The 22,693-nt window shown below is 42.8% G+C and overlaps 2 protein-coding genes across 3 annotated transcripts in view; one reads left to right on the forward strand and one right to left on the reverse strand.

The window, feature by feature from the left end:
* The first annotated feature begins 261 nt into the window (after positions 1–261).
* On the forward strand, positions 262–1,251 carry LOC120445392. The gene has a single exon (XM_039625799.2). It carries the CDS (start codon positions 355–357, stop codon positions 1,183–1,185), a length of 831 nt encoding a protein of 276 aa, XP_039481733.1. The 5' UTR covers positions 262–354; the 3' UTR covers positions 1,186–1,251.
* A 147-nt stretch (positions 1,252–1,398) lies between these two features.
* Positions 1,399–22,693, reverse strand: part of LOC120445391 (probable nuclear hormone receptor HR38) — a 29,824-nt gene continuing 8,529 nt past the window's right edge. For both annotated transcript variants that reach the window (XM_039625797.2, XM_039625796.2), the window contains exons 2-5: positions 8,213–8,544; positions 6,529–7,665; positions 5,348–6,428; positions 1,399–5,027 (exon numbers count right to left, since the gene is read on the reverse strand). In XM_039625797.2, the coding sequence (XP_039481731.1) occupies positions 4,771–5,027; positions 5,348–6,428; positions 6,529–7,665; positions 8,213–8,233 (2,496 nt within the window). In that variant the 5' untranslated portion in view covers positions 8,234–8,544 and the 3' untranslated portion in view covers positions 1,399–4,770. The remainder of the gene's footprint in view (positions 5,028–5,347; positions 6,429–6,528; positions 7,666–8,212; positions 8,545–22,693) is intronic.

Consider the following 22,693-nt stretch of genomic DNA (forward strand, 5'->3'; position numbering starts at 1 on the left):
GATAGATCTATACACGAGTTTAACAATTCATAGGAATACAATATTTTATTTTAACTTATTTAAATTACGTCCCCTTATGTAATTCGTTTATCTAAATATCTTTTACTACCTCAATAAAAAATATATTTAAGGAGTGCAACCAAAGATATTCGTAGTGTTAAAAATAAGAATCTAACATATATATTAAATATTAAACTATTTAAGATTGGTAATTATTTGACGCTACCTTAGCACAACGGTAGTTGGCAAGCTGCCGTAATTATCAACCACTGTCTGGTCACACTAAGTGACCGGCGTTCTTGTTTTCATTTTGTGTTTTCCTTTTCTTAATTTTTTTTATAGAATGTGACTTCCATGGGCCTGCTGTACGCTCTGGTAAAAGCAGCGGAGCTGGTGGATCAGGTCCTGCTGCGTCCGCTGGCTAGCGTGATTGATGCAGTGGTCACCGGCGTGTATTACTTCCTGTGGGGCAGCTACCTTGTCGGCTACTGTTTGGTGGAGGGCAGCAGGAAAGGTTGGAATCTATTACGATGCACGGTCAGCGATATCCACCAGGGCATTTGCAGCCTGGGCCTCATCACGCTAGATGTGACGGACTACTTCTACGCCGGCACCAAAGGCGGGCTGAAGAATGCTTGGGATTTTGGTCAATGCATAGCCCGGTTCATATGCAACTTGCTCATCGAACTGGGCGATGTCATCTTGTGGATGTTAATGCTGCTGCCGAGGGCCATACTATTTCTCTGGGACTGCCTCCTCGACTTTGTGGTACACTCCATTGTGGCCCGTGGCTTAAGCTTGCTGAACAGTGCGTTCCGACTCTCGATAGGATTGGCCCTGCTCCTCATTCTGTATATGTTTCGGCGCTATGTGTACCTCTTACTCATCTACCTGTTGCAACGTGCCCGACTTGAGATCTCAACAAAGACACAAAGCGTTTACCTGTGGACCGATCGCCATATACAACGCTTCAGGCAGAATGTGTGGAATGATTCAGAGAACGCAGGATCTGCGAGTCGAGAAAGCTGTGTCGTGTGCATGACTCAGAGCAGGAACGTGGTAGTCATGCCTTGCCGGCACCTCTGCCTCTGCAAAGAGTGCTCACAGCAGCTGCTGCTCCTATTGGACGACCGCTGTCCTGTCTGCCGACGCAACATAACATCATTTTTGCCAGTTTACGTTTGATACAATTCTCATCACACTTAACTTGTATATATGACTGTCAATCAGAATCTAGCTTTTAAGTAATTATTACTGGACTGAGAAGGTAACCAAATGTCATTGGTTTAAGACAATTCTAACAAAAAACGAATACGAAAATGGTTTTAACTAAAACATATTAACAAAGCAGAATCCTCAAAACAGACAACAAAGAAATTTAATGTGGCTTTCAAATCCCAAACTCCGAAAATAACAAGTAAAACAAGTAAAATTGTTTTATGTTTTATTCAAACCAATGAAAATATACTATTTGTTTTGTATACATTTATGTAAATACGGTTTGGTTTTGCGTATAACTAATTTGCTCAAAAGACAGATATAGAAAAAACGTTTATTTTGGGCTTACATCGTTTAAGTATATAATTTAAGATTAAATCGAAATGAAATGATTCGCTTTGCTTGGTATCGTATTGCAGAGTTAAATGAATTGCAAGTTATAGGGTTTTCTTCGTAACACTCATATGATTTGGATACTTAACTGGTAAATGAAACTATCAAAAAAGGGTAGATTACACAACTTGTTATTTAGCATTGGTAGTACCGACATCTATTAGATAGACATTTCTCATAGCGTCTATAGGTTTCACCTCTCATTCTGTTTTCTGCATTACTAGTAGTAGGCGCATGGGTTGGGTTGGATAATGTATAGCTTAGGTTATCTGGTGTAGTGGGGAAATTGCGGCCGATGCACCAATAGTCGCTCATTTTAGGAATGGCATTATCTATCAAAAAACGTCTAATTATGCCATATAAATTTAATTTGTGCCAATTTCTGTTGCTTTTCATTTTGTTGTATAAAGCTTTATGCGCTGCATTTAGGTTAATTCTATCCGTTACATAGTAAAATATATATGTTAATGTGTGTATATCCTTTAATAGCAATATTAAAAAGTTCTCGTTTAAAATTGTTTCATCGAAAAATTTCACGTTTACTGTTTTTGTTTTTGTTTCGTTTTGTAGCGGTATCTCAAAAATATGAATCCACACTTGACATTCACGTAGTAAATATGTATGCATTTATAAAATTACAAAAGAACAATAACCCAAAATATGTATATGTATATATGCTCGTTCTGGGATGGCCATATCCAGCTATAGCTATAGCTGTGTGTACATAACTTGTAAAAGTCGTCGCTCTATTCAAAATATATGTGTGTAAATATGCATGTAGGTTTGATGGTTCCATGTTGTGTAGGTACAAAGTAGGTTCCTATAGCTAGATATATCTCTATAATATTCATATTCATATTCATATTCATGTGCATGATTGATATTCAATGTTGTAACGGCTAAAATGGCATCGCTTTGAGGGTTTCGAACCCGAACCTATCTATCATCTCATTTCAAATTGATTTGGTCACCTAACTGTTCCTGTTTCATCCTGGCTTATTATCGCTCCCAACCGTTACAAGATCACGTTTATCTATGTTTTTCGGTAATTTAAGGTGCGTTTCCTTATGAAATATTGCTCTATGGTTACTAAACCTCTCAACTTTCCTAGAATGTAGGTCGGTTGATTGGTGGTAGATTCAAGTGAGATGGGTTCCTACACGTGGTTTACAATTTTTCAGGCATGTAACTATTGGAGTTTTGGAAATATCTCGTATTGGGTTGATGTATGGAGTAATTTTGCAACAAATAGTTTTTGCTGTTGGGAAACTTAGTACGTCCCGTTTATAACGTTTCATATCTAAATATAAATCCAAAATGTCCCATTTCACTTAAACCCGCGCAGGTATATTTTTCATAGCTACAGCTCAGCCGCATGCAGATCATAGTTTATACTTAGTTTAGCTTGGCCTAGGTTCTTCTTTAAGATGGTACAAAATCTAGTTGTCGAACATTTGATGTGCTACACGTACAATAATTTAATAATGATCTATCTAAATTGTATAGGTAATGCGAACTTATTAACCACACCGACGCCCCAGGCTTGCCAAATATTAAATAGATTTATTAACACTTGGGTTTCGGTTCTACGTGGAACACGTGTGCACTCGAAAGCTTGAAAAGATATGTTATTCACTTTGGGGTTTTGTGTTTTTGCTCTTAGTTTGCACTTAGTTATAGAAGTCTTCAATTTAACACTTAGAAAATGTCTTTCGTAAATACGAACGTTAATTGGAAAGTTGTTAAAGACTGGTACTTTGAAAAGTCCTCGTAACATACCATTGAAATATTTGCTATCTAACGATCTTTTTACTTTTTACTTTTTAATTTTTACTTTTTGTTATGAAAGAAAAGTGGTACGTATAAAATAAACCATACAAAAGTTAGACATAAAAATAGATATTTATGCGTGTATATATATTAAAGAAATATATATAAATATATATAGAGTTCAATGCCAATCTATCACAAAATCACATAGAGGGGTTTTTTTTTTTATCGAGATAACACACACATAGAGAGACTGATCCAACGATCCATATACGATTCTTTGAGAACTTAGATGGAGTTGTCTAGGATTGAATAAAGTTATTTTCTTGTTTGGAACGTACGAACTACGGTTTTACAAGGATCTTGGATTACCGAATACTTGGGCTTACGCTACAGATTATATATAATAGATCGTATATAGTAACTTATCGGCTAGTTTGTGTGTTTGTGTGCAACTCTCTCTGTGTCAGACACAATCATCACAAAAAGGTACTTATACTCTCATTGTGCACTTGCTGGTGCTTTGATAAATCGAACAGAAAATTCTTAGCCTATAACTATTAGGACCTTAGTCTAGTACTAAACCAAAATACTTGGTTGGGCTCTCAACTTTATGCGGGTCTGTATTAGCTTAGGGCAAGCACGGCTCTGCTTTATGATATGATAGTGGAAGTCCACCTAATTCTCCTTTATCTTAGATATATTCCTAATAGATATTAAGAATAATAGGTTATCGTATTTTATCCCAATTAGTGCAACTCATTGGGGTATTTCCTTAGAGAGAACCGCTGGAGTCTAGCATATAAATTATATAACACTACTGCTGCACGCTTTTATTTATTTATTTGTTTCGCCTAAATCAATTGACTAGAAGTTAGCAAAAGGCAAGAGAGCAATAGAGTTCTGTCCGTTGTTTGTCCGTCCGTAGTGCCGAATGTTGTTGAGCAAGCTTCAAAGTCCTGGGATAAAAAATGTTTCCATTGCGTGCCTGACCGTCTGGCCGTTGATTCCGCTTTTGACAGTTGAAATTAAACAATTTAACAATTAACGTCAACAAGTTGGAACCCGCGGAGCTGACGAGTCACGCAGGAGCCATATTCTGTGCACTGGAAACTCTGTCTCAAATATTCATGTCCGTAATTATTGAAGGAGCCGAGGCTGTCCGGCAAACTAGCTAGCTCTACACTAAGGATATGGCCTGGGTCTGCGTTACGTTATGTTTCGGTTTTCTTTTTCTTTTTGCTATGGTGAGATTTATTTATTTCAGGGTTCTACTAAAGCTACTTGGGTACTCTATTGTGCCCTTTCTCTGTATATCTGTATATCTTAGGAGGCATAACTTAGGGGCTAGTTTAAGGAAGCAAGTTGTGATAATACGCTCGATCGCCTCTAGAACGGCAATGTGGTGACGAACATGTTCTCGATGAGGGCTGGCGCGGGCACGAGGTCCTCCAGTTTCAGATAGAAGATCCTCTGCAGTCCCTGGACGCTCAGGGATCTCAGCTCGGGCAACTTGCCCAGCAGGCGACTGAAGTAATGCTGCTTCTTCTGCGCCTCGGCATTGTAGGTGACGTGGTCGCGCAGACTGCCAATGATCTTCATCTGCAGCTGCTCCACCTTCTTCGGCTCCCGCAGGCCATGGCGTTCTGTAGATTGAACAAATCAATAACTGGGGAATTAGTTTTCGAAGTATTTGATTTTTCCAAATCATCTATCTTTAACTTCTGTCAATTCTATACAAGTTATTAAAATCAATCGCAATTCAGTTTTTAAAGTAATTGATTCAATCAAGTTATGGACAAGAATAAAAGACTAAAAACAGAAGGTTTAATTTGTATGTATATGTTAGTTAACTTAATCAATAAGTTTAGAAAGAAAGAGTATTTTTGCCAATAATCTACACTATGAAATGGCATTTGCTCGAATTTGGAAAACCTTTATCCTTATTTAAGGAGGCGTTACCCACCTGTGATCAGGGTGAGGGCACAGAGGCAGGCGAAGGCCGAGATGTCGATCTCCAGGCTGTGCAGGCTGCGGCTGAACTCCATGATGTCATTGAGCCACTCGCCAAAGGACCGCAGGCACTGGGTTCGGTGAAGCACGGTGCCGTTGCAGAAGATCAGCTTGGTGTCATCGATCCTGGCGCGATAGGCCAGCCTCAGGACGAACAGTTCCAGGGAAGCGCTCTGGAAGAGCAGCTCCTGATCCTCCGGCAGGAGATCAAAGTAGCCGGGAATCTTCTCGGCAAACTGCTTGATCACGTCCACTGAACTGGTCAGCAGATGGTAGAACTGTTGCACCTTATCTGCCTCGCTCATCGACTGCTCCTCGTAGTGGCTGTAGTCCAGGCACGAGGGATCCGGCGTCGTGTCCACATGGCTTCGCACCAGGGCCGTTATCAACGAGATGGGTGGCGATGGCGGCGACTCCTGGGGAGATTTCGGTTTCGAAGGCAATCTGCCCCGACGTCCCTTTAACGAGTCCGTGCGCACCACTTCCTTGACCATGCCTACGACCAGGCACTTTTGGAACCGACAGAACTGGCAACGGTTGCGTCGCCTCTTGTCCACCGGGCAATTCTTGTCCGCCAGGCAGACGTACTTGGAGCCCTTCTGCACGGTCCGCTTGAAGAATCCCTTACATCCCTCGCAGGTTCGCACTCCATAATGCTGACAGGCGGCGGTGTCACCACAAACGGCACACAACTGCGACGGTGCCTGGAGCAGTCGGCCCGCCTGGAGTTCCGCACTTGCCGGCGAGCTGGCCGCTGAATTGGGAGCCGAGCTGAGCTGTAGAGCATGGGCATGGGAGTGCCGCTGGCCCAGCGTGATCTTAGCGAGCTTTGGGCTCTGCGCCGAGGATCCGGCTGGCGAAACGGTTCGCTGAACGGGCAACGATGCTCGGCGAACGGGCGGTGGTCCGCCCACCGAAGGTGAGGAGATGGTGGCCGCCGCCGCCGCCTCCACAGCTGCTGTGGCCGCAGCCAGCTCCGAAATCGTGGGGAACGTGGGCAGCGAGTAACGCTCGCCATTGTGCGAGGTGTAGTTCTAAGGGAGGAGAACCATTTACGGGGAATTAGTACCTACATTTAAATCTTAAACTTTAAGGGAAACGCATATAATATTACAATAAAAAAGTATTACTTACATGTTGCTGGTAGCTCTGCTGTTGCTGCTGCTGCTGCTGCTGCTGTCCGTAGAAGTTGTCTGCTGCGGAGACACCATTATATTCATACAGGGAACTCGCCGAGGAGCTGGGCGACAGATTGGCGCTGGCATTGATGGCATTGAAGTGGCCGTGGTAGTTGTAGCCCCCACTATTGTTGTGGCTGTTGCCAGCGTTGTTGCTGTTGCTATTGTTGCTGCTGGGATGCGCCATTTGGGCCTGGGACTGGAGGGTGTGCAGCTGCTGCAGCTGGGAAGGGGCGGGCGGACTGGCACTCCAGCCGCCGGACAGCGGCGGGAAGCAGTCCTCGTCCATCTTGAGGGTCAGCACCTGGTCTGTGGGCGTGGGGGCGGCGGTGGAGGAGGACGACGCCTGCTGGGGGCTGCTTCCGCTGCTGCTGTTGTACTTCAGGGAGTAGGTCTCCTGGAAGCTGGGCAAACTGCTGCCACAGGACAAGGGCCCTCCGATGGGCGAGATCAGCTGGAGTTGAAGGTGTTGCTGCTGCTGTTGCTGCTGCTGCTGATGTTGTTGCTGCTGCTGTTGCTGTTGCTGCTGCTGTGCGTGAAGTGCAATAGACGGATCGCTGCTGGAACGCAGGCTGAGCAGACAGAGCTGCTGCTCCTGTTCGGAACTGAGCTGCTGCTCGGGGATCGAGGACAAGCGCTTGTCCCGCAGGCACGTCAACTTGGTGAGATTCTCAATGGAGCTGGTCAGATCCTCGGCGGGATTGTCCGGGTAGCCGCTGGTGGTGGGCGAGAGCAGGGAGTTGTTGGAGTCCGAGGGGAAAAAGAGATCCGAGAAGAGTTCGCTGTGGGACACCACAGACGAGTCTGTCAGGTTGCTGATCAACTGATCCTCCTCATGCGAGAGCAGCGTCTCCGACTTGAGCAGGTGTTCCTGTGGATTTACTAGGTGTTGCTGCTGTTGCAGATGTTCCTGCTGCTGTTGCTGATGCTGCTGCTGCTGATGCTGGTGGTGCTGGTGGTGATGCTGCTGATGGAGGAGGTGGCTATGGTTATTGTGTTGGTGGTGTCCAGCTGCCGATGCCGACGTCGTGGTGGTCGTCGAGGCAGTTTGCGTGGAGAAATTATCGAAGGGCGACAATGAACTAAAGGAGCTCTGCAACGAAAGACAGTCGCGATACGAATGAGTTAGTGAGCTTGCGGTTTCCTACTAGATATCCTAGCCTATCCTCCTAAGGGTGGAGTCTAGCTTTTCCGACGCGGCGACATGCGCATTTCCCCCAGCAACTGCCATTGGTTCCTTAGTCGGCAAAGCAACCCCTGTTGCGGTTAACTGCTCGATGATGATTTCCTAATTGGTTATGCTTATGCCAAGGTGTTATGCCAACATAACGCACCTAACAATGGATGGCTAATTGCTGCTTATACCGCCGCAACTGATCTCCTCAACACGTCAAATGACTTTCCTCCAGAGGAGTCACCTCCTAGCAGCTGGCAATTAGCACGGCCATTCTCATTTATCATTTATGGGCTCGCCAAATTTGCATAGATTTGTGTGTGCTCGGTGTGTTTAAATTTTTATAAATCGTATCTCAGCGGGGGTTGGGCTTTTCAGTTAGAAAACAAAACTATCTTTCAAATTGACCTGATACCAGTACTTTATTCCCTGCAAGCACTAATTTATCAAGTTATTTTCTACTTACATTGGGCTGCAGAAGTAACATGCTTGTTGTCGCTTGGTTAGTAAGCCTCACTTGGCTGATTTTGGCTGCTGTCGCTGGTGCTGCTCCTCCCGCTTCTGTTGTTGCTGCTGCTGCTGCTGTTGCTGCTGCTGTTGCTGCTGTTGCTGCTGTTGCTGTTGCTGCTGCTGTTGCTGTTGCTGCTGCAGTGGCGGATGTCGCCGAGGTGCTGGCAGCTGCTGCTGCTCGGCTGTCGCGGTTGCTGTCAGTTTTTCCGACTTTCAATTTGCCCGCGACGAGTGGTTTTATTTTCCTCGGCTCAGTTGCTGGAGTTGCTGCTGTTAGTGCCGCTGCACCTGCAAGGACAATTCAAAGGAAAGGTCTTAGCTTAGCCATTTAGAATGCGCAGAGTCAAGTGGGCATGAATGCCACACGGTGTCCCGGGGGTGTGCTTAGTGCTTAATGCTTAATGCTAAATGGCTGGTGAAATGCCAAATCTGCGCTGATATGGGCATATTCATATTACTGCTGCTCGTTTCCCAATTGTCTTGCGTTCCACACGCAAGCGGCGTATCGAATGTCTTAATTAGAAATGCTCAGTCTCGCGGTCTTTCGTCTGCGAGTCTCAGTCCCAGGCTCGGCTGTCCACATAGATATCCACACAATGTATAAATATATATTTCGTACATCCCAAAGTCGCCGAGAGACACCTCCTCATTGTGTCGCGGAGTTGGCCAAGAGGCATGCTCACACTGCAGCTTGCAGCTTGCTGCTTGCAGTTTGTAACTTGCAACTTGCCAGAAAGATGGAAGCACAGGCTTAGGAAACAGACCCAAACGAGGATCACATCTCCATCGCCGCTTAATGCGGCACACAAAATGTAATAAACTGTGTTGTCCGATGCTGCACGGCTCGGATTTTCGGCCTGGCCACGTTGCGGGTGTTCGGATTTTTAATATAATAAATTTATTTAATTTTATACGCTTCGCGTTGCAAAATGCAGGCTAAAGCTAGCGGCGCCTTGCATAATTTATTTAAACTATTTGCTGGATATCGGAAACCGAGTTCTTGGCAAAATGTTATAAATCAAAAATGATCATTTTGGGGAAGATTCGCCATTATAATTTTATCAATCCTTGGTGGCATATTTGATAAAGATTGAATTTTACAATAATTCCCATTAAATAATTTAGAACCACCTAAAGTTTTAAGACACTCATAAACTGTCAGCGAATTCTATTAACCATTAATTAAGCCAGCCAAAGCAATCAGACAAGCCTCACATTTCGCCAGTCCACCGGTGTTTTGTCCATGTATTTTTCATTTAATCTTTTTCCACAGATTTTCCCCCAAACTCTGTTGACTTCTGGCCGCCTGACTCCCCTGACACTTTTTATCTGCGAGAATTAGTTATAAACGGCAACACCAAAAAAACAAAAAAAAATAATAATAATCACAGCCCAGCAGATTTTAGTTTCTTGTAATATTTCCTAACGTGTGTTGTCTCGGCTTGAATTTGACAAATTAATAAATGTTGCTGCGGCTGTCGTGTCAGTTGTCTTGGACAAAGCCAAGAGTCGAGAAACAAAACAGAAAACGTGGACACAGTTCAAAGAGGGCAGTCATAAAAAATAATGAAAAAGGTGGTCGATAAGCCAATACATTTATATAGATGTAAATATTCATGATAGGTGAATGAAATATTGCATTAAATATGTTTGAGGATGGTGGAACAACATGAGTTTAATAAACGTTCGCTTTCCGAAAAACTTTAAAATAAAGTAAATAATCTACGATGGTAGTACGTGCAATAAATCATTTAAGCACTGGAACATCATCTGCAATTTAGAAACCATTTTCAGATTCTACTAGAATTTCCAGTTTCCCTCCAACTATAAATAAAAACCAAAAACAAGCATACATAGCAATCCACAGATCGAAATGCAAGCCAAATGCATAACTTGAATTTTGGGTGGTTTATTGCTGCATTTGGTTAACAAAAAACCGAGAAGCGCATATGTATGTTATTCTGCTGGCTCTCCCCAATTTGGCGCATTCTTTGGCAGTGAGAAATCTCAAAATATTTTACATTTTGCGTAGAATGCCGTCTTGAGGGTACACTGAACCAAAATTAAGTATCTCAGTTTGCAAAATGAAGCTTGCAAATGAGCTAAAATATTAGCTAACCTACAGGCTGCTTAGCGCCCACAAATTGTCCATGATATAAGTGCATCTTTTACTTTGCATCGAGCAATTAACTGACAATGGAGAAAAGGTCCGAAAAGTCGGCGGGTATTGCATAAATCAATCAAATTGTCTCTCACTCAGTCGTCCCATTGAGTAATAGATCCAATTTCGATATGAAACAGAAATTGGGTTTTCTTCTCTTCTTTAGTTTTGTGTCTTTATTTCTGGGTCTTGGGCTTTTGCACAACTTTAAATACCAACCCCATTACCCATTAAGCAACAAAGATGGCTAACACAACAATGAACAACAATTGATGAAAATCGACAATTAATAGTGAAAGTCTAGGCCCAGACGAAGCATCATCATCAAAGGTACTGCAGGAAGTTAGTTGCTCGGGTACTGAAGACCCAGACTGCAGACTGGGGATTTTGGACTGTGGGGACTCCTCCATGTCTATTAGGCCATGAGTCTGGCTTTGTCGCTGTCGTGGATTTCAAAGGCGATAGCATCGAAGCCGCCAAGTTTCCAAGCTGCCAGTTTGCAGCCGAGAAGAAAAAGCGCAAAAACCTGCCCCAAAATGAGTAAACTCCTTTGGCCAGAGACCGAACCGCACCGCACCGAACCCGAGACCCATTTGTATACTTCTCACAGATCTTCACACGGCGACGGACTGTGGCACCCACTGACTCAATGACTGAGTGGCCGGGCATGGGCCATTTTGACCTGGCCAAAAAGTGAAGACGAGACGAGACCAGATGAGCCAGCTCGCATTACCATTTCTTTGGGTCACTGCGCAAGCAGCTCCTCCTTCCTCCTCCTCCTCCTCCCGCTCCCCCTCCCCTGTCAGATTCGGCAGATGCCTACATGTCCAGGTCCATTGATCAGGTCCCCAGTGCCTCCACCTCCACCTCATCCTCTGACTTTGCCTGTGCCTGTGTCTCTGCTTTTGCCTGCATTGTGGGTTCGCAGTTCAAAGTACAGAGCCTGGGCTGAGAGCTTGCCAAATAATATGTATTAGCTATATTATATAAAAAGAAGAAAAACGAACGAAAAAATTAGCAAGCTTATGCAATGGCCACGTCTCTTTCTCCTCCTCCCTGCATCTCCCTGCATCTCTCTGCATTGTAATAAATTTGTTAACGACCCGGCCAGAAAATCTGCAGCGTGGCGGGTCCTCAAACAATTAGAGAATCCCTCTTTTCGGGGAACATGCAGCCGGAAAGATGCTGGAATAATGCAATGCATATATGTATACTGCTAAAATATAGTACCCAGCCCCAAATTACAAATTTCCTAATGTTATTCGCTCTGGGCCATCGGCAGACAATGGTTCAAATGGGCAAATCTTAAATGTTTATCGCGCACTCTTCCCGGTAGCATTTTTGGCAGTAGCCCACGGTAGTTTTATTCAGCATCTTTTTTATTTCTATTTTTATTGGCTTTGTTTGCAGATCGAAGAGTTCAGCCAGTGCCGGGTCTTCGATGAATTGCTTTCTAAATGACCCAAGGCCATTTTCGGAATGATATTTCAAATTGATCTGGGAACACGGGCCAGGCTCTCCGGCGGAGGCATTGTTTCTAGCCAAGTAGGCTGCTGCCGCTCAAGAAAGGTGTGTTTATTAATAAAACAACAAAGAAAAAGCATAGAAAAAGCATAAAAAAAGGCGAATAGTACAAATTTGGGAGAAACACAAATCTGAGCGTGACTTTTGACTTGCCAGTGAAAAGAAAATACTCAAGTCTCATTCAGGGAAATGTTTAGTGTAATATTTCGTGGAATCAACTGATAAAACCTGCTCCTAAATTATACTGAACTGGCAATGCTTCTTGAATATAATGTTGAAAGAATGTGTTTCAAATGTATTAATTTTAAGATAGTTACATTTTATTGCCAAAATCATGAACACCTGAGCTTCTGCGAAGTTTATTAATAGTTATAATAAATAAATACATTGCGGGTAATCCTTCGCACCGAACACACAACTTAACGCTATTCGTGCCTCTTGGATCTCTAACCAAATCGCCCATTTTAACTAATATGCAGTTAAACACTGGTCGTTTAATTTAGAATGAATCTCGGCTGGCATAAAACCAACTGGTCAGCACCCATTCAGTGGGGAATAAAGTCGCACTCGCACCTAATAACGCCGTACAATTAAATGTAAACCGAAACTATGTCAGCCATGTTCGGAGATGCTGATGGCGATGCCAATGCCGATATAGAACTATCCGTGGCAAAAGGTCGATAGTGTTGGCTATCAACTGTCGAGATGAACAGCGACGAAATCATTAAAAGACAATAACATTGTCCAAGAATTTCAATTGAGTGAGTCAAGATCGGCGACAAGGCAAAAAAATCGCTTGAAATTGTCGCAACAATTCGTATAAATCTCTTTGCGCCACTTTGAATGCTAAGTAAACCAGCGGGGACCACATCGTCATCGGTTTTTAATCGCTGCAAAAATCACCGAAGGCCATCTTGGACATTTCATAGCCGCAATACCCATCCCCATCCCCATCCCCATTCCGCTCCCTCAGATTTTTAAGCCAAATCAAAACGAACCCGAGACGACCATACGAACGGATTGAAGTCATTTTTGAGCGCATCTCAACCAGTTGTATCTGTATTTATATTTGTATCTGTGCCCGCTTCTACTCAAATAACTACATCTGTGTGTTGGCCAATACCTGTGCTTGACACTTGTCGCCAACGGGCACTGAAAGAAATTTCCATAGTTTTCGCAAGCCGCATATTTCAAGTTCTCACATTCTCGTAGGCACCTACACCAAAGATTGTAAACTTAACTACTTAGAAGAGATTATTCAAAAATATATGCACACTCAATTTAAAGTTCTTAATAAATTTTAAACAGTTTCTGTGCAGCCCAGTGACCATTGTGCCATTATGCAAAAAGCGGATACGTTAAATATATATAAACTACAAATAGACAGTAAGAGGAGAAATCCACTGCAATTCGAGCTGCTTGGCATTAGCATGAAATTCTAATAAAGGAATTCTGCCGTTAAGGTGTTAGCCGGGATCAGTTGCAGATGCCTTCGCGTTGTGTAAACTGGTTTAATTGAATTGTTATATCACCCGGCTCCATCATCATCGATGCCAGTCTGAGTTCTTTTTAGTCGCTGGCCAAGGAGAAGAGGCCAACATATGACTCATACTTAACTGATACATCTATATATGCATGAGTATCTTCGAATAAGTTAAGATTGCCTGACTTAATTTATACGACTTGTGTGTGCACGAGTATTGGATAATCCCAGAATTGGCTTGATTTAGATGGGTGCAATATGCGTGAAAATAACTTTTAAAAAGTTTGTCTGGATATGAAAAGAATGATGATATAATAAATGCAGTACTAGTACTAGTTACAATAAATGTTCTTCTGTTTCCAAGAGCATATAGAACGCAATAAACGACTGTTTTTTGATATTTGTATATTATTATTGACCAAATATGGTGCAATCATGACTCCTCAGGCCGAAATTTCGGCGTGTGATTACCCATTTAGAAGACCCTCGCCCTCGATCGATCCTCCACTCCCAGTCCAACTTCCAGTCGCGTTTCCAGCTCCAATCCCACTTCCAATACCAATGCAAATTACCCCACTAAGGTCTTGGTTTTCCCCACATTTATTATACAGATTGAGCCGCCTAATTTGCATGTTGAGCGGCGCCCCACCAAACTCGGCTTACTCCGGCGGGTCAAAGGTGCCCATGATGCTGCAGTGCATCAGTGCCAGTGGAGCGGCGCTGGTGGTGCCTTTGCCTTCGACTTCTTCCACTTGGCTCAGCCACCGACTGATTGACATGGCTGAGACAAAGATAAATAAGCTGCCAGTTTTGGAACGCCGCTTACATAATTACGGGCATGGAATGGATTTTCGCTGGGTTTCTAACAGAGATTTTTTCGATCGGTTGCCAGGCGCATCCGACTCGCAAAATTGAAGCCACCAAAGAAGGTGCAGCTGGGTTCGAGGTGGGAAGCTTGCTCGACACCAAAAAAGAAATACAACCAAAAAATTTGCCAAAAACTTGGTATCAAAAAGAAGCGCATTAGAAAAGATTCACATTTAAACAAATATAGTGTAGCAGGTATTGGAAGTTATTGTTTTAAGAATGGTAATGTATTATATTTAAAACCATGTATTCTGGATTTAAAAGCTAAACCATTTCTTGAAATGTAAAACACCTCATTAGAAGAAATCGGCCTTTTCCCATTGCATTGCTGAGTTTTCCGAACGTTTTTTCCTTCAAACTCCACGAAATATCAACGAGCTATCAAAACACGCGACGTCTGGCAGTAGATGTATCTATAGGTCTGTGCGGATTTCCAACTCCTGCGCTTTGGCAGCGTATTAGTGTTAACTTCCAGCTGGCTTCTCTACCCTTTTTGTGCCCATTGTTGCACATTTTAGTTTTTTCTTGCATTTGGGTTTCGCTTTCATTCGCTGAGCAAACATTTGGGGGGGGATGGTGGGGCGCTAGGATCGGTTCCCAAATCGATTAGCCCCCGCCAACCTCCCAAAGTGTCGTAAACAAAGCGGGCAGCTCCGTGTTTTTCCCAGCAGGTTGCAGCAGCCACAAACACCAAAGGCAAAACATGCATTAAAACGCCAATATTGCCTTTTGTCTTGCCTTCGTATCTGCGAGATGCACACAGCTCCTCCCCCAAGAGCCCCCCCTTTGGGGCCCCAGTCTGCGCAAAGTGAGCCTAACCCATATATTTGTCGTTTGGGGGCTATGACTATGGCTATAGCCGATGCTGTGCGATTCGCGCTCATGAAGATTTGATTTAGTGTAAGTACGGGAAAATTGCTCGAAACGAACGTTTCGTTTGCATATCTAAATTTGAGTTTTGTATCTGTATCTGCCAGATACAATAGATTTATCTATTTGGGAACTTGCCTGCCCATTCCAAACGCCTTTGCAGCCGGCTTAAAAAAAACAAAAAGAGATTCTTGGGAAAATCTTTTCGAAACAGCAAATTATTAGCCCAATAAGGATGGCTAAGACAAAGGGAGTACATAATAGTTTTAAACTCTTTAAACTGCAAGCCCATAAGGTTATAGCATTTGTGCTGTAACCAAATGCTGGAATTCCTATTCACCTCGCTTCACATTAAAATGTTCATATATTTAGAAAAGCGCACATGTCGAATTACTCATACGCCCCGGGGGCCTCTCATCGTCGCATCCTGGCTTCCTTATTATTTTTTAATAGCTCATAAACCCGTGACTCTTTCACTTTCATTTTGCATTTGCCATCCCATAGCCCATTGCCCATAGACCATAGCCCATATTCCATGCCCACATTTGTCCAGATTGCCCATATTTTGATAACGCCCACGCCAGTAAAGGGAAAACGGCCATTTGCCGCACTGGGAAACCCAAACACGATCGTCAGACAAGCAAACATCGTCATCAGCATGATCGGCCACTATATGCACATCCCCATTTTCATTCACAGATATATGTATGTAAGTCCATACTGACATGGCGCTGTCTTTTAGGTTGTCTCTTGGTGTGGTGTGGTGTGGTGTGGTGTGGTGTGGTGTGGTATGGAATTCGTGGCATCATCATCGGCAACAACTTGACTCTGATCCGAAGTCAACTTGCTGCAGTTAAAGCGTGTCTTCAAGACTGTTATTAAATCAATAATGAAGCACACGAATCGCCCCGGAGCCTCATCGTCATCATCATCATCATGGAGATCGGGCTACATCATTAGCACTAGATGTTGCTAGTGTTTCTGGTGTTGCTGTTGCTATTACTGTTGCCATTGCTTGGTTGTCGGCTTCTCTGCCACACCGGCTGACACACAAAAAACATCGTGGAGTTCACGGAACGCACCCAAAAGCCAAACTCCGTTTTTCCTGCGATTTTTCGTTCGGTTTTTGGCATTAGACAAGCTTTGTTTTCCACCACCAAATTCGCTGTTTGGGTTTTTTTTGGGGCGCTTCTCCCCGAAAGAAATCGAATTCGAACTATTAACTTATTGCAGTCAGTGTAAGTCAAAGTCGAGACGTTTGCCATATTTTCTTAGTTTTCTTAGTTTCTGTTTCTGTTTTGAGTTTTCAGTTTTGGTTTCAGTTTCAGTTTTTGGCGCATTCCAGCCACGTTTGTCGCTGTTTCAGGCTCGGCAAGGTGTCGGCGGGGTTAACTAAGGTGTGATAAATTTTTGCCATCGATAGGTCGCCCTAGTCTTGGCGTTTTGTTTTCCGTTTTTCGTCATAATTGTTTTATTATGGTCGTGTGGGTCTTGGCTTTTTTCGTGGGGGCCAAGCTCATTCTCGTCGCAGGGATTAGACGCCAATCGAGCAAGCAAAGTAAACCGAGGGCCAGCTTCGTGACTGCACTCCCCCCCATAACGAAAGCTAGAGATCTGGTTTTATTTTCTGAGTCTAATCTCTTTTTTGGGCACTGTGTTCTCACAGTCCGCGGAGAGTCGTCTTCTGATCCCGACCATCGCCATTAAATTCAATTGGAGCCACTTGTTTGGGTGCAGTGGGACTTCGATTCCAACAACTTCTTTACTTCTACACTTTAATCTTAAGAGACACAAGTACCAACAATTAAACAAATACCTTAAATAAAGCTTAGGGTATTTGTAACTGACTTGTGCCTGTGGATATTCTCAACAGAAGGCTTTTTATTGAAGTTGTCCAGTATTTTCACTGCTGACTGCAACATATTTTTCCTCATTCACCCACGCAAAACAGTAGTTGTGTGCTTACAATGCCGGCTTCGATTTCCCCAAGTTGGTTTTCCTTTTTTATTTTGGTGGTAATTAATAGTCAAAGGCAACAGCAGAAGCGCCTTGGCCAACAGACAACTTCGGGCTCTCAGGTTGGGCATAAAAATTTGTCCATTCGCTGGATGTTGCACTCAGCTCACGGGGTAGATGCTGCTGCTGCTGCAGTTGCAGTTGCAGTTGCAGTGGCAACACGCAAACCAAAGTTTGTTTGTCTATTACTTAATTGCCAGGCCAGCTGGGGGAAAGGGAAAAGGGGACGGGGGACGGGGGCCTGCAATAACAATTAGCGTGGCATTTTAATATGCATTATTGCTGTGAAAAGATCGCAAACTGATTTCCCCGCCAAGGCAGAGGAGTCACGATTTCGCAGCAGGACGACGAGGAAGCCATCTTCCAATGCGCTTTGTATATTTTCCCCAATCGTTTGGATTTTGCGAGGGGAGTCTTAATTACACAATTAATTTGTTGGGGCATGCAAATCAGGAGCTTGGACGGTGTGCGAATGGTTTTAGTTTTTGGCAAACAAGGGAGATTGATACTTTACTGATATCAGTTCCTCAAACAACAGATTTGTTTATAAGTTTGTCTTGCATAAGTTTAGATACAAGTAATGTAAGGTATCACTTCTTAATTCCCTAAAAGCTCCAATTCGACACCTGTTGCAAATTAAGACTGCAGTTAACACAAACCGAAATCAACACTAATAAATTCCTTATGTGTTTATTTATAACAAACATTTTTAGATCTGTTAATTGTTCGCCTTGATTAGCTATGCAATCTAAATAGGTAAACCGACACCGCTATAAAAAGAAACTACTCCACCGAAAAAAATAACAATAATCTGCCTGTTGACAGCTCACTGAGCAACGACACGCAAAATAAAGCTGTAAGAACATAGCGCCAAATGTACAGTGTTTTATGGGTTTCGGATAAACCAGTCGGTGATCCATGGGAAGCCGGGCCAGAACAAAACACAAACAGCGGGCAGAAGAAAAATTGATTACAATTAAATGCTGCAGCAGCCATTGCTGTCGAGGCCCAATTTAGCCACATCAACACGCTTTTGTGCAAGAATGTCTAATGTCTAATGTCTAAATCTCCAGTCTGTAGCGCATCCAGCAGCCGACTGGTCAGCGCCGAATGAAAGCAAAAGCAAAATCAAAAGCAAAAGCTAAGACTATGGCTGAGATATGGCCAAGTTAAGAGTACGAGCAGCAGCCAACTTGAGAATAAATCACCACAAAACAAGTCACAGTGATGGGGCAGAAAAACATGAAGAACTGCGATGATGCTGCGCATGCGCAAAGCTTTTTCTGAGTTTTTACCCTTTCAGAGGGTATTTGGGTTAGCAATTTAAACAGAATTAATCAAATGACCTCGAAGCATTTATAGGTATAAGAACTGTATATCTTTTAAAGCGTTCATGTACATATTATTGTAGTTGAGCAATAGCAAAATCGAAATTAGAAATTCGGAAATATATAAATTATTTCTGCAAATTTTCTGTTTTGAATTTAATAAATTAATATTTGTGTTATTTTGTCAATGTTTGTGCGAGAAGCGGAGAATGCTGCATTTTGTTCTAAGACCACATTGTATCGCTCGACATTTGGTGGGGCTGTTGGGGTGGGGAGTGGGCGCCACTCGGGTCATAAATTCAGAGACTAACTATAGATCCGAAACGACACGACCCGAACCGGTTGGTTCACTTTTACTCTCATCGCCAGCGGATTGCCGGTCGCATCATGGGTTCTCGGACCCTCTCGACCCGTCTCCATGGACTGTGCCGTAAACCAATTTTAATTTATGCTAATTGTTCCGAGTTGGCAACATCAATTGGGACGCAGCACGCGAGAAACGCAGTCAAATGCGATTCCGAAACCATTCGGCATTTATTTTTTACTTTTAATTGGGAGCCAAAATTTGTTAGACCTTCGCGGATCGGAACGTTGTAACAGCGGCACAAAACTGTTGCGTTTTTTGCACGCATTTCTTTCGCTGCCGGGGATATTGATGCACAAGGCCGGAATCCGTGTCTCTTGATCGATGCACAATTGCCGGCAAGTGATGGCTGCCGATCTAGCGATCCATCTGGAGCCACAGCGATCCACCGATCCACCGATCCACCGATCCATCGATTCAGCGATCACAGATCACCGACTATGCTTATTGGCAACTACAAAAAGTTGCCCCATAATTCATCGCATTTTATTTTTATTGTGCTGAGTGAGTGAGTCTTTATACACCGATGTTTCCCTCTTTCCGTGGCGTGTCAAATGCACAACAAGGTTCTTGTTTCATCCGTTAGATCCGCCATGATCGCATATACCCCTTACATACACACTGTTCACTGGTCATAAATCATCCGGTGCTGTGGGAATCGAAGTGTATCTCGGAATCTGTATCTGTATCTGTATCTGTATCTGCATCTTTATCTCTATCTGCATCTGTATTTCTATCTGTATCTGTAAATGTATCTGTATCGGTCGCCGCTGCTCTGGAGTTGGCGGAAAGTTCAATGTTAAAGGCAAGAGACAAAAGAATTTGCCACAGTTCAAAGCATCATTCATTATCCAATTGCGATCGAGCTGGAGCGTTTAGACCGTTAACGGTTAACTGGGCAAGTCAACTGGGCCCCAAAGAGCCAAAGAGGTCCCAGCAAATTGAATACCCAAATCCGAAAACGCGCCCAGTTTCGGATCTGCTATTTGTCTTAGCCATTGTCTTGTTTGCTTTGCATTGGCTTGGTTTGGTTTGGTTAGTTAGCGCTGCTTGTTACCAATTTCTGGGGTTTCTCGGGGTTTCTGAGGTTCGCGAGCTTTGTGGTTCAAGGCTTTCGCTTGACAGTGGCTCAAAGGACGTGGATGTGTTGATGTTTTGCTTCAATGGGGAGCGGCAGATTACTGTTTAAATGTTAACACCTAACGATTTAACTTAAAATCATTAATTTACACTTATATTTGTACTCTGTCCAATCGACTAAAGGTGGTCCATAAAATGATTAAAAATCCTTTTGCAATTTTTAAAGTTTATACTCCAAAACGGATTTATCAGCCCGAAATACATAACTGCCAAATCGTTAATCGATTAATGTGATTTGCTGTACATTTTGAGTGCGCTGATTTGTCACTGGTTAGAATTTAATAGTGTCATAACTTAGCCAAAAACCTGTAGCCACTGTAGACTGTAGCTTCCAAATGAACGTATTTAGCGAACGCTGCTGAAGAGAGTTCATTAATTCGATTGCAAAACAAATGTGTTAATTGAACCAAAAATGTTCCCAGCTGGCGAAGACGAGCGGCAGTAGTGCCAGAACAATGCCTTGGGGAATTCTAATATTACATAGGAAAAGGCAGCTCGATGACCACAAAAGTGAAGGCTCTTGGCCTCAGACACAAAAAAGTGCATCCAATGAAACTGCCATTTGGTCAGTCGATGTCTGAGAACTTTCAAGTCACCTGCAGATGCACACGGATAAGTGCTGCATACTGGCTGTATGGTTTTGCGATTTACTCGCCGTCTGGCACTCCGACGAAATCGAGTTTCGTTGACGGCTACTAAGCATCTGCAAATTGTAACTAAGCGCCGGTTTTTCTTCGCCTTTACGAGCAGTGGCTATAATTGAGTATATGAGAATGAGAATGAGAATGAGAATATAAAATTTTCAAGGCCAGAGTCCGCTCGGATCAGCACGGCTTACGGCTTAGTTTCGCAACCACGGCGAAGTTGGCCATCCAAACGACTGGCCATGATGGTGGGCGCCCCATCACGTAACTAGAACACAATGCAGGCACTCAGGAGCTTCGATTTGCGATTTGATTTAAAAATACATTCAGCTTGTGTTCTTTTAATATGTTATTCACTTTTTCATTAATTCATTAATTCCAAGTTCTCCTATGTTGTACTGCTATTTTGGCAATGCTCAATGAAGTTCCTAATAATTTTAAACAGTTTATTATCCAGTTTATTATTCCCTTAAAAGCCGCTCCTGTCGAAATGCACAAAAAAAAAACCCAGTGCCTCGACCACATAAAACGAAATTTTTTGGCTCGGTCAAGTGAGTGTGCCGCAGTGTTAATTTGTGTCTAAAAGCAACTCATTAAAAGTGATATTGTGATGAATATAACGAAAATTAATTAAACATTTTTATGATGCACCAAACAGTTGGGGCCATAAAACTGAAGATTCAGATGTACCGATTGCCTGCGGTTTATCGGGAACAACGACTTAATGTATTCCCTTAGTAGCGCATAAATTAATTTAAATTATTGCACAATATGTAGATCCTGTTCAGAGTTATTTACGAATATAATATTAACGGATTTGGCACTGCGTGTAAGGCGAGGCATCCACTTAGAGATAAACACAGTTTTATTGGATTTAAATGAGCTGTAAGGTGGATGTTCTTTCAAAGGAACTTGAATCAATAACTAAGAAGCTTGGTGAAAAAGTTATTAATAAAATGTCTCTGAGCTGAAAGGATTTGTTTAATCCGAAAAGCATAAGAGCATCTATCGATATAAAATAACTTTTGGAATACCTCTCTTCGACTGGTTCCCTGCTAATCGATTCATTATATCGGCATTTATCACAACTCCCCATTCGTTTTGCCTGACAGACGAGAGACCAAAAATAAAATTAACAAAATGCTAACTTGAAATCATAACAGAGTTCTATGGCCATATATAACAATCTAATATTATAAAGAACTTAAGAACTTGTTATATTCCCGCTGCAAGCTGCGCAGCGAAAGTTTCGCCAAGCGAAAGTCCAAATTAAAATCGCACAAAAGGGAGGAATACAAATGATTTTCTTTCTTTTGTATTCTAATTTCATAAGCGAAGCACCTTAAAATTTCTCAAGGTCAGCAAAGAGTTTGAATAGCGATTTTTGGCTTTTGGTCAGGAAATGCGCGAAGCAAATTTATAAATTCAAGTTTATGAAACGGCCAAAAAAAAGTGGGAGTGAAAATGCAGATTAGCTTGAATAAACACAACACATTTGGCCAGAGAGGAGAACTGATCCGTTATTTTAATTGCAATGTTCTGAATGCGAGCAGTGAATTTATGGCAAGAAGCGGTCTGAAAAATGCAAAAACCGGCTGAGTCGAAATTATGGAAATTCAAGATGTATTTTATAGCCCAAATACCCGTATTTCGGAGTGTGTGTGTTCGGTGCGAGCGCGTTTTGCATCGAATGTTTGATGTCACTGCTGCCAGTTATTTGACAATCTTGTCACATCGATACCTCTCTTCTTGTTTTTGCCCTGCTGCTTTTTATAGTGTGTTTGACTTGGTAATGAGACACGCTCGCTGTCGCCGCTTCAATTAAGCCAATCTTGATGCAGTTGATTGCGATGGCATCTTGGCTCGAAGCCAAGCGATTTTATTTGTATCTTTGTATCTTTGTTTCATTATGTTTTGTTTATTTATATAGATTGTGTGACTCCTCTAATTGTCAGGCTACCACAAACAGTCGCATAACCGAGCACCTTATTCGCTGGACAATCTGTTTGTTTACTCTTTGCTCCCACACGTGGTATACGT

The sequence above is a fragment of the Drosophila santomea genome, chromosome 2R (genome assembly GCF_016746245.2).
Source record: "Drosophila santomea strain STO CAGO 1482 chromosome 2R, Prin_Dsan_1.1, whole genome shotgun sequence".
Classification (NCBI taxonomy): domain Eukaryota; kingdom Metazoa; phylum Arthropoda; class Insecta; order Diptera; family Drosophilidae; genus Drosophila; species Drosophila santomea.

Coding starts and splice junctions, on each gene's coding strand:
- LOC120445392 (XM_039625799.2), top strand. CDS start 355: ATGGGCCTGCTGTACGCTCTGGTAAAAGCAGCGGAGCTGGTGGATCAG.